Source organism: Oncorhynchus mykiss, chromosome 20 (genome assembly GCF_013265735.2).
Source record: "Oncorhynchus mykiss isolate Arlee chromosome 20, USDA_OmykA_1.1, whole genome shotgun sequence".
NCBI classification, from domain to species: domain Eukaryota; kingdom Metazoa; phylum Chordata; class Actinopteri; order Salmoniformes; family Salmonidae; genus Oncorhynchus; species Oncorhynchus mykiss.
The window spans coordinates 23395981-23415177 of NC_048584.1; the positions used below are offsets into that span (position 1 = coordinate 23395981).

Genomic DNA, 19197 nt, shown 5'->3' on the forward strand with positions numbered 1-19197 from the left:
ATCAGCTGTGTTTAAAAATATATAGTATAAAGACAAGTCGAGCACGGTATTCACGACACAAAGGTCAGACGTGTACGTGCTTTCTACGACTCATATGAACACGTTCCACACGGAGCCTAAGCGAATCAAGAGTTGCCTTTCTTCGGTAGTACCCGGATTTGCCCGTGGGGAAAATAGCTACGTCATTGTTCACCGACGGACTACCCCGCTTGAAATAAGAAATGGACCTACACGAATAATACATTTGTGAAAAATTACAGGTAAGGGTATTTCTGTTGTATTAAATACTGAACATTTTAGTTATATATTCGAAGAATTCTAAACAATTTAACCTATTGGGTTTTGCTGTAGTTGGCTTACACCGGGCGGCTCACTGAGTGTCATGTCGGAGGCAAGCGTTCAACCACCAGTGAATTTTAAATCTCGAGCCCCTCCTTTTAGAACGTAGTTAGCTTAGCAGCTACATTGCTAGCCATATTTCCCGTTTAGCTAAACCTGTGAAGGCTAAAATGTTTCGGCGTTCTTGTCTCCAGGTTAATCACGGAACCGTATATAAACACCACATGTATTGTTTTACAACTGAAAAGGCCAGCTAGCTAGCATTGTAACTAGTCACTAGCACAATGCTCATCGCCGTAGCATGTTTCGGCAGTATTAACTACGTTTCACCGTTACCATGGCGTTTGTGGTTACCATGCACTCACACCTCCGATTTAGACGGTCTTTGCTTGTTAATAAGAAATACATTGTTTACTTTCCGAACACTTGTTTACAAAAACACGGTAAGAAAGTTTAAAATTATTTTCGGATCTCCTTTTGAATTGCGTGTTAGAGGCCTATCTCGTTAAAGCCTCAACCAGCCAGACTGCCAGGCAGAGGTGGGAGGGAACAGTTGTCGTAAACGTGCGTGTGTAAAAAGTCATTCCTTTAATGGCTGGTTAGCTAGGTAACATTATTTGTTTGAAACTGCCACTTAAATCCAACGAATACTACTTTTATTTAAGTGTTTAATCGATAATGTGTTTTTGTGTGATTTTAATAATCTGGGGAATTTGCGTCTCTAATTGGTAGTACTATTTTAGCTAGCTATTAGCTTTCTATGTGGTAATGTTAGTTAGCTTCTTGCACAGGCAGCTGGCTATGCGGATGGTGATGCTTGAAATGCTGGTTGAATCATAGGGACCTCCAGAGAAAGCCAATGTATTAGCTAATTGGATAGCTAAGTCTCCGCTCTTCTGATTTGGTTGACGTTAGTGGGATCCTTGGGATGTACTCCAAACCTTAACCGTAAAGCTGCATTATATAACTTTTGGGTCTACTCCACCAAATGTACATAGAAGTGTTAGTAATAGCTCTGTCATTCTCATTGAAAACAAGTTTAAGAAGCGGTTCGATCTTTTCTGTGCGCTATTTCTATGCTTCCCTTAAGTTTCGTTTTTGCCTCTTTTACTTTTGTACACAAGTTTCAGCAGAAAATATTTCTACGCTGTTTAAATAGTACAATTATTCTCGACACCCCTCAAACAGAACTCTGGACCTCAAAGCTTTTCAGTTGTTGCCCTCTAATCAGGGACTGATTTAGACCTGGAACACCAGGTGTGTGCAGTTCATTTAAAGGTAGAACAGAACCAGCAGGCTCTGGACCTCGTAGGGTAAGAGTTGAATACCCCTGCTCTACATTGCCTCATTTCAGTTTGTGTTAAAACAAGCAAACTTGCAACCAGGAATTGGCTGTGCGTTTCTGCACATTGCAGCTTTAAGCCGTATCCCAATAATGGACTAAAGGAGCCTAAAATACTCCTTGGCTTTCAAGGACCTTACTGGTGGACTAAACTCCACTCCGTGGTAAAGGAAGTTTATGATGAACTTCACCAATTGCGTGGAGATGAGACCAGGGCCCGTATTCACAAAGCATCTCCGAAAAGGTCCTAGGAAGCCTGTTAAAAGCTATTTTTCAACACAAAAAAAAAACTCCCAGCTCAGAGGAGGTTTTAGGATCATGTTAAGACACTGCCCAGACAGTCTGTGATCCTGGCATAAAAATCAACTCATGAAAGTTTCTCGGCTGGTAATCACAACAGTTTGAGGTACCGCAAAGGAAAAATAGTTATGACGCTCATTGACATTGTTGAAAATAATGGGGAATAACAAATCGTGAATGCATTGCTAGCTGTGCATGCTTCAGACAACCACAGTGAATGTGGATGTCAAATGTTGCAATGGTAAAATATTTGATATCATTTTCACCTGACATGATCACTTTGCCTACTGTTAAAAATCACTCCTCCGTTTCTTGGTTGCTAAAATTCTAATAGTTAGCCTAATTTCAGTTTGTGACAAAACAAGCAAGTATAGTTTAGAGAAACAATGTACCATCTAAACAGCTGTGAAATATATTTTGCATAACCAAAAATATTGTGTTTGGAGCTGGTGTACAAAAGGGAAATATTTAAACAACATGGAAGCACAGAAACCGCGCACATAGAACACATCTACCACTTCTTAGACTAGCTTTCAATGAGAATGACAGATTTATACCACATTTTTATATGAATTTGGTCCGGTCACCCAAAATGTTACAGCTTTAATTCTTTGATAATACGTTGGCATGCATAATAATTGGAAGGAAAAAAAGTGATTACGTGAGTTTGTGGTTAGAAGTATTTAAGCATTTCTGAAATCATTTTCAAAAGCATGTAGGTGTCAATTGCACGTGGTGCAGGAACCACTGACCTACTTTTTCTATTATCAAGACACCGGCTGGTAACTCTGCCCTGAACAGGCAGATAACCCACTCTTCCTAGGCCGTCATTGAAAATAAGAATTTGTTCTTAACTGACTTGCCTAGTTAAATAAAGGTTAAAAAAAATACATATAAAAATACAGCCCTAGGCTTTGTGGACTCTTGCTCTGACTACATCAATTTGCCTAACGTCAATATTTTAAAAATAACATATATATATTTGTTTCTATCTCACACACGATCAAAAAATTTAGAACACCTACTCATTCATTATTTGTACTATTTTCTACATTGTAGAATAATAGTGAAGACATCAAAACTATGAAATAACACATGAAATCATCTAGTAACCAAAAAAGTGTTCAAGAAATAAAAATAAATGTTATATTTGATGACAGCTTTGCACACTCTTGGCATTCTCTCGGCCAGCTTCACCTGGAATGCTCTTCCAACAGTCTTGAAGGAGTTCCCACATGCTGAGCACTTGTTGGCTGCTTTTCCTTCACTTTGAGGTCCAACTCATCCTAAACCATCTCAATTGGTTGTGGTTGGGTGATTGTGGAGGCCAGGTCATCTGATGCAGCACTACATCACTATCCTGGGTAAAATAGCCCTTACACAGCCTGGAGGTGTGTTTTGGGTCATTGTCCTGTTGAAAAATAAATGATAGTCCCACTAAGCGCATACTAGATGGGATGGCGTATCGCTGCAGAATGCTGTGGTAGCCATGCTGCTTAAGTCTGCCTTTAATTCGAAATAAATTACTGACAGTGTCACCAGCAAAGCACCATCACACTTCTTCCTCCATGCTTCACGGTGGGACCCACACATGCATAGATCATCCGTTCACCTACTCTGCATCTCACAAAAACACGGCAGGTGGATCCAAAATCCAATTTGGACTCATCAGAACAAAGGACAGATTTCCACTGGTCTGATGTCCATTGCTTGTGTTTCTTGGCCCAAGCAAGCCTCTTCTTCTTATTGGTGACCTTTCGTAGTGCTTTCTTTGCAGCAATTCGACCATGAAGGCCTGATTCACGCTGTCTCCCCTGAACAGTTGATGTTGATGTCTGTTACTTGAACTCTGAAGTATTTATTTGGGCTGCAATTTCTGAGGCTGGTAACAAAAATGAACTTATTCTCTGCAGCAGAGGTAACTCTGGGTCTTCCTTTCCTTTGGCGGTCCTCATGAGAGCCAGTCATCATAGCACTTGAAAAAACTTAAAGTTCTTGGATTGTTCTGTATTGACTGACCTTCATGTCTTAAAGTAATGATGGACTGTCGTTTCTCTTTGCTTATTTGAGCTGCCATAATATGGACTTGGTCTTTTCCCAAATAGGGCTATCTTCTGTATACGACCCCCTACCTTGTCACAACACAACTGATTGGCTCAAATGCATTAAAAAGGAAAGAAATTCCACATTCACTTTTAACAAGGCACACCTGTTAATTGAAATGCATTCCAGGTGACTACCTCATGAAGACTGTGCAAAGATGTCATCAAGGCAAAGAGTAAAAAATAAAGAAAAACCCTGGAATGAGTAGGTGTCAACTTTTGACTGGTACTGTGTCAATATATACACTACTGTTCAAAAGTTTGGGTGTCACTTAGAAATCTCCTTGTTTTTCTATGAAAACATACATGAAATTTGTTGCAAAATGAATAGGCAATATAGTCAAGATTTTGACAAGGTTATAAATAATGAATTTTAATTGAAATAATTGTGTCCTTCAAACTTTGCTTTCGTCAAAGAATCCTCCATTTGCAGTAATTACAGTCTTGCAGACCTTTGGCACTCTAGTTGTCAATTTGTTGATGTAATCGGAAGAGATTTCACCTCTCGCGTGTTGGATTGGCTTGATGGGCACTTCTTACGTACCATGTGGTCAAGCTGCTCCCACAACCGCGTAATAGGGTTGAGATCAGGTGACTGTGCTGGCCACTCCCATTATAGACAGAATATCATCTGACTGCTTCTTCCCTAAATAGTTCTTACATAGTTTGGAGCTGTGCTTTGGGTCATTGTCCTGTTATAGGAGGAAATTGGCTCCAATTAAGCGCCATCCACAGGTTATGGTCTTCATGATCCCTTTTACCCTGTACAAATCTCACACTTTACCACTACCAAAGCACCCCCCAGGACCGCCACATTGCCTCCACCATGCTTGACAGATGGTGTCAAGTACTCCTCCAGCATTTCATTTTTTATTTCTTTGTGATCTGAACACCTCAAACTTAGATTTGTCTGTCCATTACACTTTTTTCCAATCTTCCTCTGTCCAGTGTCTTCTTTTGCCCATCTTAATCTTTTATTTTTATTGTCCAGTCTGAGATGGCTTTTTCTTTGCAACTCTGCCTAGAAGGCCAGCATCCCGGAGTCGCCTCATCACTGTTGATGTTGAGACTGGTGTTTTGCAAGCACTATTTATTAAAGCTGCCAGTTGAGGTGTCTGTTTCTCAAACTAGACACTCTAATGTACTTGTCCTCTTGCTCAGTTGTGCACCGGGGCCTCCCACTCTTTCTATTCTGGTTAGAGACCGTTTGCGTTGTTCTGTGAAGGGAGTAGTACACCGCGTTGTATGAGATCTTCAATTTCTTGGCAACTTCTCGCATGGAATAGCCTTCATTTCTCAGAACGAGAATAGACTGACGAGTTAAAAAAAAAAAAGGTATTTGTTTCTGGACATTTTGAACCTGTAATCGAACCCATAAATGTGTCTTCCACATTTAACTCATCCCCTCTGAATCAGAGAGGTGCGGGGGGCTGCCTTGTGGGTCAACTGCCTTGCTCAGGGGCAGAACTACAGATTTTTACCTTGTCAGCTCGGGGATTTGATCCAGCAACTTTTCGATTGCTGTCACAAAGCTCTAACCGCTAGGCTACCTGCCTAGTTCACTCAAGAAAAATCTTCAAACTGTAAGCAGTGCCTTCAACCTGGTTTAGGTTATCAGTCAACCCTACCAGGGTATTTAGAAATAGCACAGGAATGAAATCGCTTGACATATTTAAGAAATTGCTTATTCCAGTTACTAATAAGCAAGCACCCATTTAAGAAAATGACTAAAAATGGTTGATGAGGAATTGAAAAATTTTTACGGTTGAGAGGGGGTCGAGGCAAAAGGAATTACAAATAAGTCTGGCTGCACAGATGACTGGCAAACGTGTACTGTATATTGAGAAGTCGTGATTAAACTAAACATACAAAAATAAATTCTAGAAAGAATGATGGTTTTGGAGTTCCTTAAATGAAATTTTGTGTAAAATGGTGAACTCGGCTCCATCCGTCATTGAATCAGATGGCTCATTCATCACAAAACCCATTGATATTGCCAAACTACTTTAATGATTTTTTTCATTGGCAGGATTAGCAAACTTTGGCATGACATGCCAACAACAAACTCTGAATCTACACATTAGAGGTCGACCGATTAATCGGCTTGGCCAATTTTTAATTGGGGACGATTTCAAGTCTTTAATCAACATTTTTGAATGCCCGATTACATTGCATTCCACGAGGAACTGCGTGGCAGGCTGACCACCTGTTACGCGAGTGCAGCAAGGAGCCAAGGTAAGTTGCTAGCTAACATTAATCTTATCTTATAAAAAACAATCTTAACAATCACTAGTTAACTACACATGGTTGTTGATATTTCTAGGTTAACTAGCTTGTCCTGCGTTGCATATAATACATGTGGTGCCTGTTAATTTATCATCAAATCACAGCCTACTTCACCAAACGGGGGATGATTGAAAATAAAAAAAGGTCATTTGTGAAAAAAGGACAATCGTTGCATGAATGTACCTAACCATAAACATAAACATAAGCCTTTCTTAAGGTTGCCGCCCGTTAGATAAAATACGGAACAGTTCCGTATTTTAGTGAAAGAATAAACATTTCTGTTTTTGAAATGATAGTTTCCGGATTTTACCATATTAATGACCAACGGCTTGTATTTCTGTTGTGTTTATTATAATTAAGTCTATGGTTTTATGGAGCAGTCCGACTGAGCGGTGGTAGGTGTAACGGATGTGAAACGGCTAGCTTAGTTAGCGGTGCGCTAAATAGCGTTTCAATCAGTGACGTCACTTGCTCTGAGACCTTGAAGTAGTAGTTCCCCTTGCTCTGCAAGGTGGAGCGATGGGTAACGATGCTTCGAGGGTGACTGTTGATGTGTGTGCAGAGGGTCTCTGCACATCAACAGTCACCCTCGAAGCATCGTTACCCATCACTCCACCTTGCAGAGCCTGGTTCGCGCCCGGGTATGGGCGAGGGGACCGTTTAAAGTTACATAGGCATCAGCAGGCTCGTTCATTCAAACTTTACTGCATTTGCCAGCAGCTTTTAGCAATGCTTGCTTCACAGCGTGGTTTATGACTTCAAGTTTATCAACTCCCGAGATTAGGCTGGCAATACTAAAGTGCCTATTAGAACATCCAATAGTCAAAGGTATATGAAATACAAATGGTATGGAGAGAAATAGTCGACGGATCATAATTCCTATAATAACTACAACCTAAAACTTCTTAACTGGGAATTTTGAAGAACTGGGAATATATATGTTCTGAGCAAGGAACTTCAACGTTAGCTTTTTTTACATGGCCCATATTGCACTTTTACTTTCTTCTCAAGCGCTGTGTTTTTGCATTATATAAACCAAATTGAGCATGTTTCATTATTTGAGACTAATTAGACTATGTATTATATTAAGTAAAAAAAGTGTTAATTGTTCATTCAGTATTGTTGTATTTGTCATTATTTTTTATATATATATATATATATATATATATATATATATATATATATATATATATATATATATATATATATATATATATATATGTGTTAAATAATGTTTATTTAATCGGTATCTGCTTCTTTTGGTCCTCCAATAATCGGTATCGGCGTTGAAAAATCATAATCGCTCAACCTCTACGACACATCCCTTTTAAAACGGACAGTTATGAAGGACAAGCTTTGTAATTTTGAATTCTGTAAATTGAGTGTGGAAGTGATGATGGCTTTACATCTTCTGCTATATCATGGAGCGAGTTACCTGTCTTAACAGAACACAGTGTGTTCTTAAACATTTTACCCTATTTTTCTTGCCAATTTCATGATCTTCGTTTGGTAGTTAGTCCTGTCCCATCGCTGCAACTCTGAATCGGGAGAGGCGAAGGTCGAGGCGACGTCCTCCGAAGCACGACAATGCCAAGCCGCACTGCTTCTTGACACTGCTCGAAAGCCAGCATCACTAATGTTTCGGAGGAAATACCGTACAACTGGCGATCGTGTCAGTGTGCATGTGCCCTGCCCGCCACAGGAGTCGCTAGAGCGTGATGGGATAAGGACATCCTGGCCGGTCAAACCCGGGTGTGTAGTGATGTCTCAAGCACTGTGATGCAGTTCCTTGGACCGCTGCGCCTCTCGGGAGGCCCCACAGAGGGTGTTCTGTGGGGCCTCGTCATTGTCTTGTCATGTCCCGTGTCTGTATCTTTTTTTTATTTTTCTTCGTATATATTTTAAACCTCAATTTCGACATACACTCCCGCCTCACCCAATGTGGTATAGATCTGCTATTTTCTATACTTTATAACCAGAACCCCCAACAGAAGCTAGCCAGATCGCTAGCAGTGGCTGTCATCAGCTAACCTCAGCCCGGTCAACTCCTGCCAGTCTGCACATCTGCCACATCTCCGGATTCCTACCAAAAGCTCTGAATCTTGTCACCTGGATTATCTCGGCTAGCTAGCTGCTATCCGAGTGGCTACTCTTGGCTAACGTCTCTGTCCTGAAGCAAGCACCAGTTAGCCTGGAGGCCCTGCTAGGCCCATCTCTCAGTTCGCTGAAGAGGTCCATCAGCCACTTATTGGGCTACAATACCTATTTTGCCAGTGGGCCTGGACCCCTTTTACTGCCAACACGGAGCCCTGTCGATCCATCACGACTGGTCTACTGACCTAATCCGCCCGAGGGGGTATCAACAGACTCCTCCGTCGCGACGTCCCCTGAAGGCCCATCTGCTAGCCCCGGCCTGCTAGCTGTCAATTGCCGTGTCTCCAGCTCGCCTAGCTACTCACTGGACCCTTTGATCACTCGGCTACACATGCCTCTTCCTAATGTCAATGTGCCTTGTCCATTGCTTTTTTGGTTAGTGATTGTCTTATTTAACTGTAGAGCCTCCAGCCCTGCTCAAAATGCCTTAGCTAGCTAGCCCTTTTGTTCCACCTCCCACACATGCGGTGACCTCACCTGGTTTAAATGGTGTCTCTAGAGACAGTACCTCATCGTCACTCAATGCCTAGGTTTACCTCCACTGTATTCACATCCTACCATACCCTTGTTTGTACATTATGCCTTGAATATATTCTTCCACGCACTGAAACCTGCTCCTTTTACTCTTTGTTCCGAACGCACTAGACAACCAGTTCTTATAGCCTATAGCTGTACCCTTATCCTACTCCTCTGTTCCTCTGGTGATGTAGAGGTTAATCCAGGCCCTGCCTGGCCTCGCTCCACTCCCATTCCCCAGGCGCTCTCATTTGTTGACTTCTGTAACCGTAAAAGCCTTGGTTTCATGCATGTTAACATTAGAAGCCTCCTCACTAAGTTTGTTTTATTCACTGTTTTAGCACACTCTGCCAACCCGGATGTTCTAGCCGTGTCTGAATCCTGGTTTAGGAAGGCCACCAATAATCCTGGAATTTCCATCCCTAACTATAACGTTTTCTGACAAGATAGAACTGCCAAAGGGTGTGGAGTTTCAATATACTGCAGAGATTGACAGAACTCTGCTGGCTTACTATCCAGGTCTGTGTCCAAACCAGTTGGTGCTTGTTATAGATCACCTTCAGCCCCCAGCTGTGCCCTGGACACCATATGTGAACTGATTGCCCCCCATCTATCTTCTGAGCTCGTGCTACTAGGTGACCTAAACCGGGACATGCTTAACACCCCGGCCATCCTACAAACTAAGCTTGATGCCCTCAATCTCACACAAGTTATCAATGAACCTACCAGGTACAACCCCCAAATCCGTAAACACGGGCACCCTCATAGATATCGTCCTGACCAATTTGCCCTCTAAATACACCTCTGCTGTCTTCAACCAGGATCTCAGTGATCACTGCCTCATTGCCTGTGTCCGTAATGGGTCTGCGGTCAAACGACCACCCCTCATCACTGTCAAATGCTCCCTAAAACACTTCAGCGAGCAGGCCTTTCTAATCGACCTGGCCCAGGTATCCTGGAAGGATATTGACCTCATTCCGTCAGTAGAGGATGCCTGGTTCTTCTTTTAAAAGTGCATTCCTCACCATTTTTAAATAAGCATGCCCCATTCAAAAACGTAGAACCAGGAACAGATATAGCCCTTGGTTCACTCCAGACCTGAATGCCCTTGACCAGCACAAAAACATCCTGTGGCGTACTGCATTAGCATCGAATAGCCGCCGTGATATGCAACTTTTCAGGGAAGTTAGGAACCAATATTCACAGGCAGTTAGGAAAGCAAAGGCTAGCTTTTTCAAACAGAAATTTGCATCCTGTAGCACGAACTCCAAAAAGTTGTGGGACGCTGTAAAGTCCATGGAGAATAAGAGTAGCACCTCCCAGCTGTCCACTGAGGCTAGGAAACACTGTCACCACCGATTTAAATCCACTATAATTGAGAATTTCAATAAGCATTTATATACGGCTGGCCATGCTTTTCACCTGGCTACCCCTACCCCGGTCAACAGCTCTGCACCCCCCCCACAGCAACTTGCCCAAGCCTCTCCATTTCTCCTTCACCCAAATCCAGATAGCTGATGTTCTGAAACCGCTGCGAGATCTGGACCCCTACAAGTCAGTTGGGCTAGACGATCGACCGATTATGATTTTCCAACGACGATACCGTTTTTTTGGGGGGGACAAAAAAAAAAGCCCATACCGATTTTTTTTATTTTTTTTATTTGTATGTGTAATAATGACAAAACAATACATCAATAAAATCATTTTAGCCTCAAATAAATAATCAAACATGTTCAATTTGGTTTAAATAATGCAAAAACAAAGTGTTGGAGAAGAAAGTAAAAGTGCAATATGTGCAATGTAAGAAAGCTGAAGTTCCTTGCTCAGAACATGAGAACATATGAAAGCTGGGGGTTCCTTTTAACATGAGTCTTCAATATTCCCAGGTAAGAAGTTTTGGGTTGTAGTTATAATAGGAATTATAGGACTATTTCTCCCTATACCATTTGTATTTCATATACCTTTGACTATTGAATGTTCTTATAGGCACTTTAGTATTGCCAGTGTAACAGTATAGCTTCCTTACCTCTCCTTGCTCCTAACTGGGCTCGAACCAGGAACACAACAACGACAGCCACCCTCGAAGCAGCGCTACCCATGCAGCGCAAGGGGAACAACTACTCCAAGTCTCAGAGCGAGTGGCGTTTGAAACGCTATTAGCGCGCACCCCGCTAACTAGCTAGTCATTTCACATCGCATCGTTACACCGGCTTAATCTCGGGAGTTGATAGGCTTGAAGTCATAAACAGCAGAGCTGCTGGCAAAATGCACGAAAGTGCTGTTTGAATGAATGCTTATGAGCCTGCTGGTGCCTATCATCACTCAGACTGCTCTATGAAGTCCTAGACTTAATTATAACATAATTACACACACAAATGCGAGCCTTAGGTCATTAATATGGTAGAATCCGGAAACTCACCTCGAAAACAAGACGTTTATTCTTTCAGTGAAATACGGGACCGTTACGTATTTTATCTAACGAGTGGCATCCATCAGTCTACATATTCCTGTTACATTGCACAACCTTCAATGTTATGTCATAATTACGTAAAATTCTGGCAAATTAGTTCGCAATGAGCCAGGCGGCCCAAACTGTTGCGTATACCCTGACTCTGCGTGCAATGAACGCAAGAGAATTGACGCAATTTCACCTGGTTAATATTGCCTGCTAACCTGGATTTCTTTTAGCTAAATATGCAGGTTTAAAAATATATACTTCTGTGTATTGATTTTAAGAAAGGCATTGGTGATTATGGTTAGGTACACGTTGGAGCAACGACAGTCCTTTTTCACGAATGAGCACTGCATCGATTATATGCAACGCAGGACGCGCTAGATAAACTAGTAATATCAACCATGTGTAGTTATAACTAGTGATTAAGTTTAATGCTAACTAGGAACTTACCTTGGCTTCTTACTGCATTCGCGTAACAGGCCGGCTCCTCGTGAGGCAGGTGGTTAGAGCATTGGACTAGTTAACCGTAAGGTTGCAAGATTGAATCCCTGACCTGACAAGGTAAAAATCTGTTCTCCCCCTGAACAAGGCAGTTAACCCACCGTTCCTAGGCCATCATTGAAAATAAGAATGTGTTCTTAACTGACTTGCCTCGTTAAATAAAGATTAAATAAATGTGTGTAAATTTTTTTTTTAAAAAGATTTAAAAAATCGGCAAAATCGGTGTCCAAAATTTCCAATTTCCGATTGTTATGAAAACTTGAAATTCGGCCCTAATTAATCGGCTATTCCGATTTAATAAGTCTACCTCTAATCTGGACGCTCTCTTTCTAAAATTATTGTTGCAACCCCTATTACTAGCCTGTTCAACCTCTTTCATATCGTCTGAGATCTCCAAAGATAGGAAAGATGCAGCGGTCATCCCCTTCTTCAAAGGGGGAGACACTCTAGACCCAAACTGTTACAGACCTATATCTATCCTACCCTGCCTTTCTAAGGTCTTCGAAAGCCAAGTTAACAAACAGATCACCGACCATTTCGAATCCCACCGTACTTTCTCCGCTATGCAATCTGGTTTCAGAGCTGGTCATGGGTGCACCTCAGCCACGCTCAAGGTCCTAAAAGTTATCTGCCATTGATAAAAAACAATACTGTGCAAGCTGTATTCATCGACATGGCCAAGGCTTTCGACTCTGTCAATCACCACATTCTTATTGGCAGACTCAACAGCCTAAATTTCTCAAATGACTGCATTGCCTGGTTCACCAACTACTTATCAGACAGAGTTCAGTGTGTCAAATCGGAGGGCCTGTTGTCTGGACCTCTGGCAGTCTCTATGGGGTGCCACAGGGTTCAATTCTCAGGCTGACTCTTTTCTCTGTATACATCAATGATGTCGCTTTTGCTGCTGGTGATTCTCTGATCCACCTCTATGCAGACGACACCATTCTGTATACTTCTGGCCCTTCTTTGGACACTGTGTTAACTAACCTCCAAACGAACTTCAATGCCATACAACTCTCCTTCCATGGCCTCCAACTGCTCTTAAATGCAGTAAAACTAAATGCATGCTCTTCAACCGATCGCTGTCCGCACCTGCCCGCCTGTCTAGCATCACTATTCTGGACGGTTCTGACTTAGAATATGTGGACAACTACAAATACCTAGGTGTTTGGTAAGACTGTAAACTCTCCTTCCAGACTCTCATTAAGCATCTCCAATCCAAAATTAAATCTAAAATCGGCTTCCTATTTCGTAACAAGGCATCCTTCATTCATGCTGCCAAACATACCCTCGTGAAACTGACTATCCTACCGATCCTTTACTTCGGTAATGTCATTTACAAAATAGCCTCCAACACTCTACTGAGAAGATTGGATGCGGTCTATCACAGTACCATCCGTTTTGTCACCAAAGCCCCATATACTCGCTCATATTCGTCGCCAAGCACACTGGCTCCAGGTCATCTATAAGTCTTTGCTAGGTAAAGCCCCGCCTTATCTCAGCTCACTGGTCACATAGCAGCACCCACTGGTCACATAGCAGCACCCACCTGTAGCACGCGCTCCAGCAGGTATATTAAACTGGTCACCCCCAAAGCCAATTCCTACTTTGGCCGCCTTTCCTTCCAGTTCTCTGCTGCCAATGACTGGAACGAATTGCAAAAATCACAGAAGCTGGAGACTCCTATCTCCCTCACTAACTTTAAGCATAAGTTGTCAGAGCAGCTTACAGATCTTTGCACCTGTACATAGCCCATCTGTAAATAGCCCATCCAACTACCTCATACCCATATTTTTGTTTTGCTCCTTTGCACCCCAGTATCCCTACTTGCACATTCATCTTCTGCACATCTATCACTCCAGTGTTTAATTGCTAAATTGTAATTACTTTACCGCTATGACCTATTTATTGCCTTACCTCCCTAATCTTAATTTGCACACACTGTATATAGACTTTTCTATTGTGTTATTGACTGTACGTTTTTTTTATTCCATGTGTAACTCTGTTTGTGTCACTTTGCTTTATCTCGGCCAGGTCGCAGTTGTAAATGAGAACTTGTTCTCAACTGGCCTACCTGGTTGGTTAAAGGTGAAATAAAAAAATTATATGGAAGCCTCCAACATAATCCAGGTAGTCGGGCAGTTGTCTAGGCCCCTTGCTTAACTTCTTATGGCTGCAGGGCCACTATTGAGTAGCTTGGATGAAAGGTGCCCAGAGTAAATGGCCTGCTCCTCATTCTCATTTGCTAATATATGCATATTAGATTATTATTATTATTATTATTATTATTATTATTATTATTATTAGTAGTAGCAGTAGTAGTAGTATTGGATAGAAAACACTCTGAAGTTTCTAAAACTGTTTGAATGATGTCTGTGAGTATAACAGAACTCATATGGCAGGCAAAAACCTGAGAAGGAATCCTAACAGGAAGTGAGAAATCTGAGGCTGGTATATTTTCAAACCATTCCATTTTGAAATCCCTGTTAGATATGAATGAAGATCCACTTCCTAGAGCTTCCACTAGATGTCAACCGTCTTTAGAAATTTGAATGAGGCTTCTGCTGTTATGTGGGGCTGAATAAGAACAGAATGCATCAGACTACTGGCAGAGTGCCAGTTCCAGGTCACACGCATACCGCATGATATCTTCCTGTATTCTGTTCCTCCTCTAGAGACAAAGGAATTATCCGGTTGGAACTTTATTGAAGCTATATGTTAAAAACATCCTAATGATTGATTCTGTAGTTAGTTTGAAATGTTTCTTCGACCTGTAATATAACTTTTTGAAGTTTTTGTCAGAAGAAACTGTCGACCAGCTCCAGCGTTTGGATAGGTGTACCTAACGCGTTAACAAAAGTAGCTAATTGGACATAAATAATGGACATTATCGAACAAATCAAGCATTTATTGTGGACCTGGGATTCCTGGGAGACTTTCTGATGAAGATCATCAAAGGTAAGGGAATATTTAGCATGTCATTTATGGTTATAGTTGACTCCAAAGTGGCGGCTATGTGACTTATTCTGAGCGCCGTCTCAGGTTATTGCATGGTTTTTATTTTTCCGTAAAGTTTTTTTTAAAATCTGACAGCGGTTGCATTAAGGAGAGGTATATCTATAGTTCCATGTGTATAACTTGTATTATCATCTACATTTATGATGAGTATTTCTGTTGAATCCATGTGGCTATGCAAAATCACTGGATGTTTTTGGAACTAGTGAATGTAACGCACCAATGTAAACTCAGATCTTAAAAATATAAATATGAACTTTTTCAAACACAACATATATGTATTGTGTAACATTAAGTCCTATGAGTGTCATCTGATGAAGATTATCAAAGGTTAGTGATTTAATTTTATCTCTCTCTGTGATTTTTTTTTTTCTCTCTCTCTCTCTTTGGCTGGAAAAATTGGCTGTGTGTTTCTGTGAGTTGTTGGTGACCTAACATAATCGTTTGTGGTGCTTTCCCCGTAAATCCTATTTGAAATCGGACACTGGGGCGGCAGGGTAGCCTAGTGGTTAGAGTGTTGGACTAGTAATCGGAAGGTTGTGAGTTCAAACCCCCGAGCTGACAAGGTACAAATCTGTCGTTCTGCCCCTGAACAGGCAGTTAACCCACTGTTCCCAGGCCGTCATTGAAAATAAGAATTTGTTCTTAACTGACTTGCCTGGTTAAATAAAGGTAAAATAAAAAATAAATAAAAATAAAACTGTGGTGGGATTAACAACAAGACTACCTTGAAAAAGATATGATACATGTATGTTTGAGGAATTTTAATTATGCGATTTCTGTTCTTTTGAATTTGGCGCCCTGTACTTTCACTGGTTGTTGTCATATCGCTCCCGTTAACGGGATTGCAGCCATAAGAAGTTTTTTATTTTTTATTCTCTAATGATCTGGCACTGCGTAAAGCCTGGGTATCTATTTATGCTGGTGACTCAACATTATATACACTACATGACCAAAAGTATGTGAACACCTGTTCATCAAACATCTCATTCTAAAATCATGGGCATTAATATGGGATTGGACCCATATCTGCTACTATAACAGTTTTACACTAGATGTTGGAACATTGCTGTGGGGACTTGCTTCCATTCAGCCACAAGCATTAGTGAGGTCGGGCACTGATGTTGGGCAATTAGGCATGGATCACAGTCATTGTTCCAATACATCCCAAAGGTGTTCGATGTGGTTTTGGTCAGGGCTCTGTGCAGAACAGTCAAGTTCTTCCATACTAAACTCGACAAACCATTTCTGTATGGTTAATGTACACAGAGTTAACATCAATGACATGCATATCAATCTCTCTTGGCTTAAAGTAGAGGAGTGACTTCATCACTATTTGTCTTTTGTGAGAGGTATTGAAATGTTGAAAGCACCGAGCTGTCTGTTCAAACGACTAGCACACAGGTCCGATGGCAACCCATGTATACCCCACAAGACATGCCACCAGGGGTCTCTTCACAGTTCCCAATTCCAGAACACACTCTGGGAAACGCACAGTACTACACAGAGCCATGATAACTACATGGAACTCTATTCCACATCAAGTAACTCATGCAAGCAGTAAAATCGAATTAACAAAACAACATAAAACTACACCTTATGGAACAACGCACACTGAAGAGAGACACATACTTATACTAGCACTCTATATACACACACACACACACACATTTTAAAATTGTTGTATGGTGGTATTATACATTTTGTGCTGTAATGATATATTATTTTGTTTAATTTGTAGTTTTTTTTGTGCCTTAATGTGTTTGCACCCCAGGAATAGTAGCTTCTGCCTTGGCAATTAGTTCTGTTTAGAGGCAAATTGTCTCTGTTTACACACAGGTGTTCGGAGACATATCTAATTAGCTCAGGCAATCGACTGTCTTCCTTCTGTTTTCATTAAAACAAGTGCTGTAACATGGCAGTGTGGGAACCATCAAGGTGTATAGTGATTTGTCCTTTTTACGATTTCTTGCAGATCTGAAAGATGTTCCTTTATGCTTCCAAAACCATACCGCAAGCGAAGCGCTGCATGTTGAGAGTAAGCATTGGGGCTCTTAGTGTCTTCTGACCGGGTGTGTTTTGCTATCGTCAATAGGTGATAAAGGTAGTTAGTGTCTGAATGTCTTACCATAACCCTTCCCGTAACATTTTTACATTTCCACGTCAATGAGGACATCCAGCTGACATCACCTAAGGATCTCAGATAGCAAGGACCCTTCTGATTTCAGGGAAAGATGGTGGATAAATTGTCTTACTCAGGCCGTTTACAATTGAAAAAAATTATAACAGTTCTGGTCTGCTTATGGGGTGGCTCTCCCGTAGGCACCAATACCAAAGATATTGTGCCATTACGATAGCAGCCGGATCTGGTTAGTTCATTGACTAACCAGAAAAAATGAGGGAGTGGGATGCCTAGCTTCCTCTTCAGTCTCTGGTTTCATTTTGGGGATTGTTCCTGTATGTCATTACTACTATCTACAATGTTGTTCATTTGACTTCAGTTTTAGCTAGCTAATAACATAATCAATCACTACTACTGACTGGTAGTGTAGTGATATCATTTTGTGTAATTTTAGTAAAGTTTTGTGTGTCAATGTATCTACTAGCTATACCAGTGTGTCCCAGATGCAACTCAAACGCTGACCCCTAGTCCCTACACCCTATACACTTGTGGTAGTTGTAAAGGTTCTAATTAGTTGCAATATGATGAAACTTCCACCTAACCTATCAGGACAAGGTGGAGCTATTTCAATATTGTTTGCACTTGTCAAATCTTCTCAGATCTCCACTGGAGCATAGGAGTCCATTTGGGATTTCGCCCTAGTCCCTGGAGCAAATGCAGTTAACTTTGTTGTAATAAAATATTACAACAAACTTGCAGTCAGTAAACGTATCACTAAATCTGACTTTAAAGGGAGCTCTGTGTCACATGTAAATTCAATGCAAACCATAAGCACAGCATGCCTTTGGGGCTACTCCACTGTCTGCAGAACTCCTCCTTTTCCCTCAGAGGCTACTTTTGCTTTTATATCCCACGGCCGTGGTGTTGTCTACATGACTTATGACCCATTTACACCACCAGACAGACCACCTGCTGGTAATTTAGTGGGTCAATCCTGTTAGATGCTCTGTGTGATTGGTGCTACCTACGCACTGAAATCCTGCCCGGCATATCTAACAATATCAGTTGATTTATTTAGGCACTGGAAACCTGTTAGTCACATTGTGACATGATGATATTACAGACAATCCGCTGTTGCTGTGCAGGTTCTTAGAATACGACAACATACAATTCCGTATAGTGCAGTGAATTCGGCACAATCTGCATCTTCAAGTAGGATGGTAGTACTGAACCATTAGATTGTCAGGAAATAATGTGAGTTTGAAATGGGATGCTTTTGGGTGGTTTAGGGGCTGTTTCTGTAAAAGTCTTTCATCCTCTAGCCACAGAGCTAGTCTTCAAGACCAATTTTTTTTCACAGTTCTCCCAACTCAGAATAGGTTAGCTGTAGTATCTAAAGAAACAGCATTATCTAACTTCCTCTGTCTTTATTTGTTTTTGTCTAACAGCAATGAACAATGACCATAGTTGACAGATCTTCAGAGAAATCTGACCACGAGTCAGTCGGGTGCAAGCGCTCCGGATCGCTGACCTTCCCCGGCGGCGACGGGAACGGGATGGACGGCGGGTGCTCCAGCTGGGGGGCGGGGGGTCCCTCATCCTCCGACACCCCCAGGGTGAAGACCGGGGGCTGCATGGGCCCAACCCCTGGAGCCACTGTCTACAGCAGCAGTGCTGCCATCACCGCAGACAGGCCCAAGGAGCAAGGTGAGGAGGGTTGATGTGCTCAATTCTGAAGTATTTTGACGCTAACAGATAGGGATGGGGCGTTTCCATCAAAGGACGCATGAGCACCAATGTGAAGTTCATAGCAGCATATCAAATTGAGTGTCAAATGAAGACCAAGTCTATATTTTTTTGGAAATGAAGGCATTGCTGCATCTTTCAACCATTTTCCACCTTAAAAGGCATAAGTAAAGGCTTTGATTTCTGGATAAACAGATGGAAAAGGGGTCTTTTAGTTTTTCTGGTAGATGTTTTCTATCATAAATCCATCAAAACACAATGTTGACATAAACTAATGTCAACAATTGTATTTAGTAATTTAAATTGTTTACCTTCT

At 41.5% G+C, this 19197-nt stretch overlaps 1 protein-coding gene across 2 annotated transcripts in view; it reads left to right on the top strand.

Annotated features, from left to right (window-relative positions):
- The first annotated feature begins 56 nt into the window (after nucleotides 1-56).
- The window catches only part of LOC110499199 (ubiquitin carboxyl-terminal hydrolase 42), a 34147-nt gene continuing 15006 nt past the window's right edge, over nucleotides 57-19197 (top strand). The window contains exons 1-3 of one of the 2 annotated variants that reach the window (XM_036956028.1): nucleotides 57-260; nucleotides 16989-17051; nucleotides 18584-18842. In XM_036956028.1, the coding sequence (XP_036811923.1) occupies nucleotides 18593-18842 (250 nt within the window). In that variant the 5' untranslated portion in view covers nucleotides 57-260; nucleotides 16989-17051; nucleotides 18584-18592. The remainder of the gene's footprint in view (nucleotides 261-16988; nucleotides 17052-18583; nucleotides 18843-19197) is intronic. The other variant, XM_021576173.2, reaches the window with a different exon arrangement.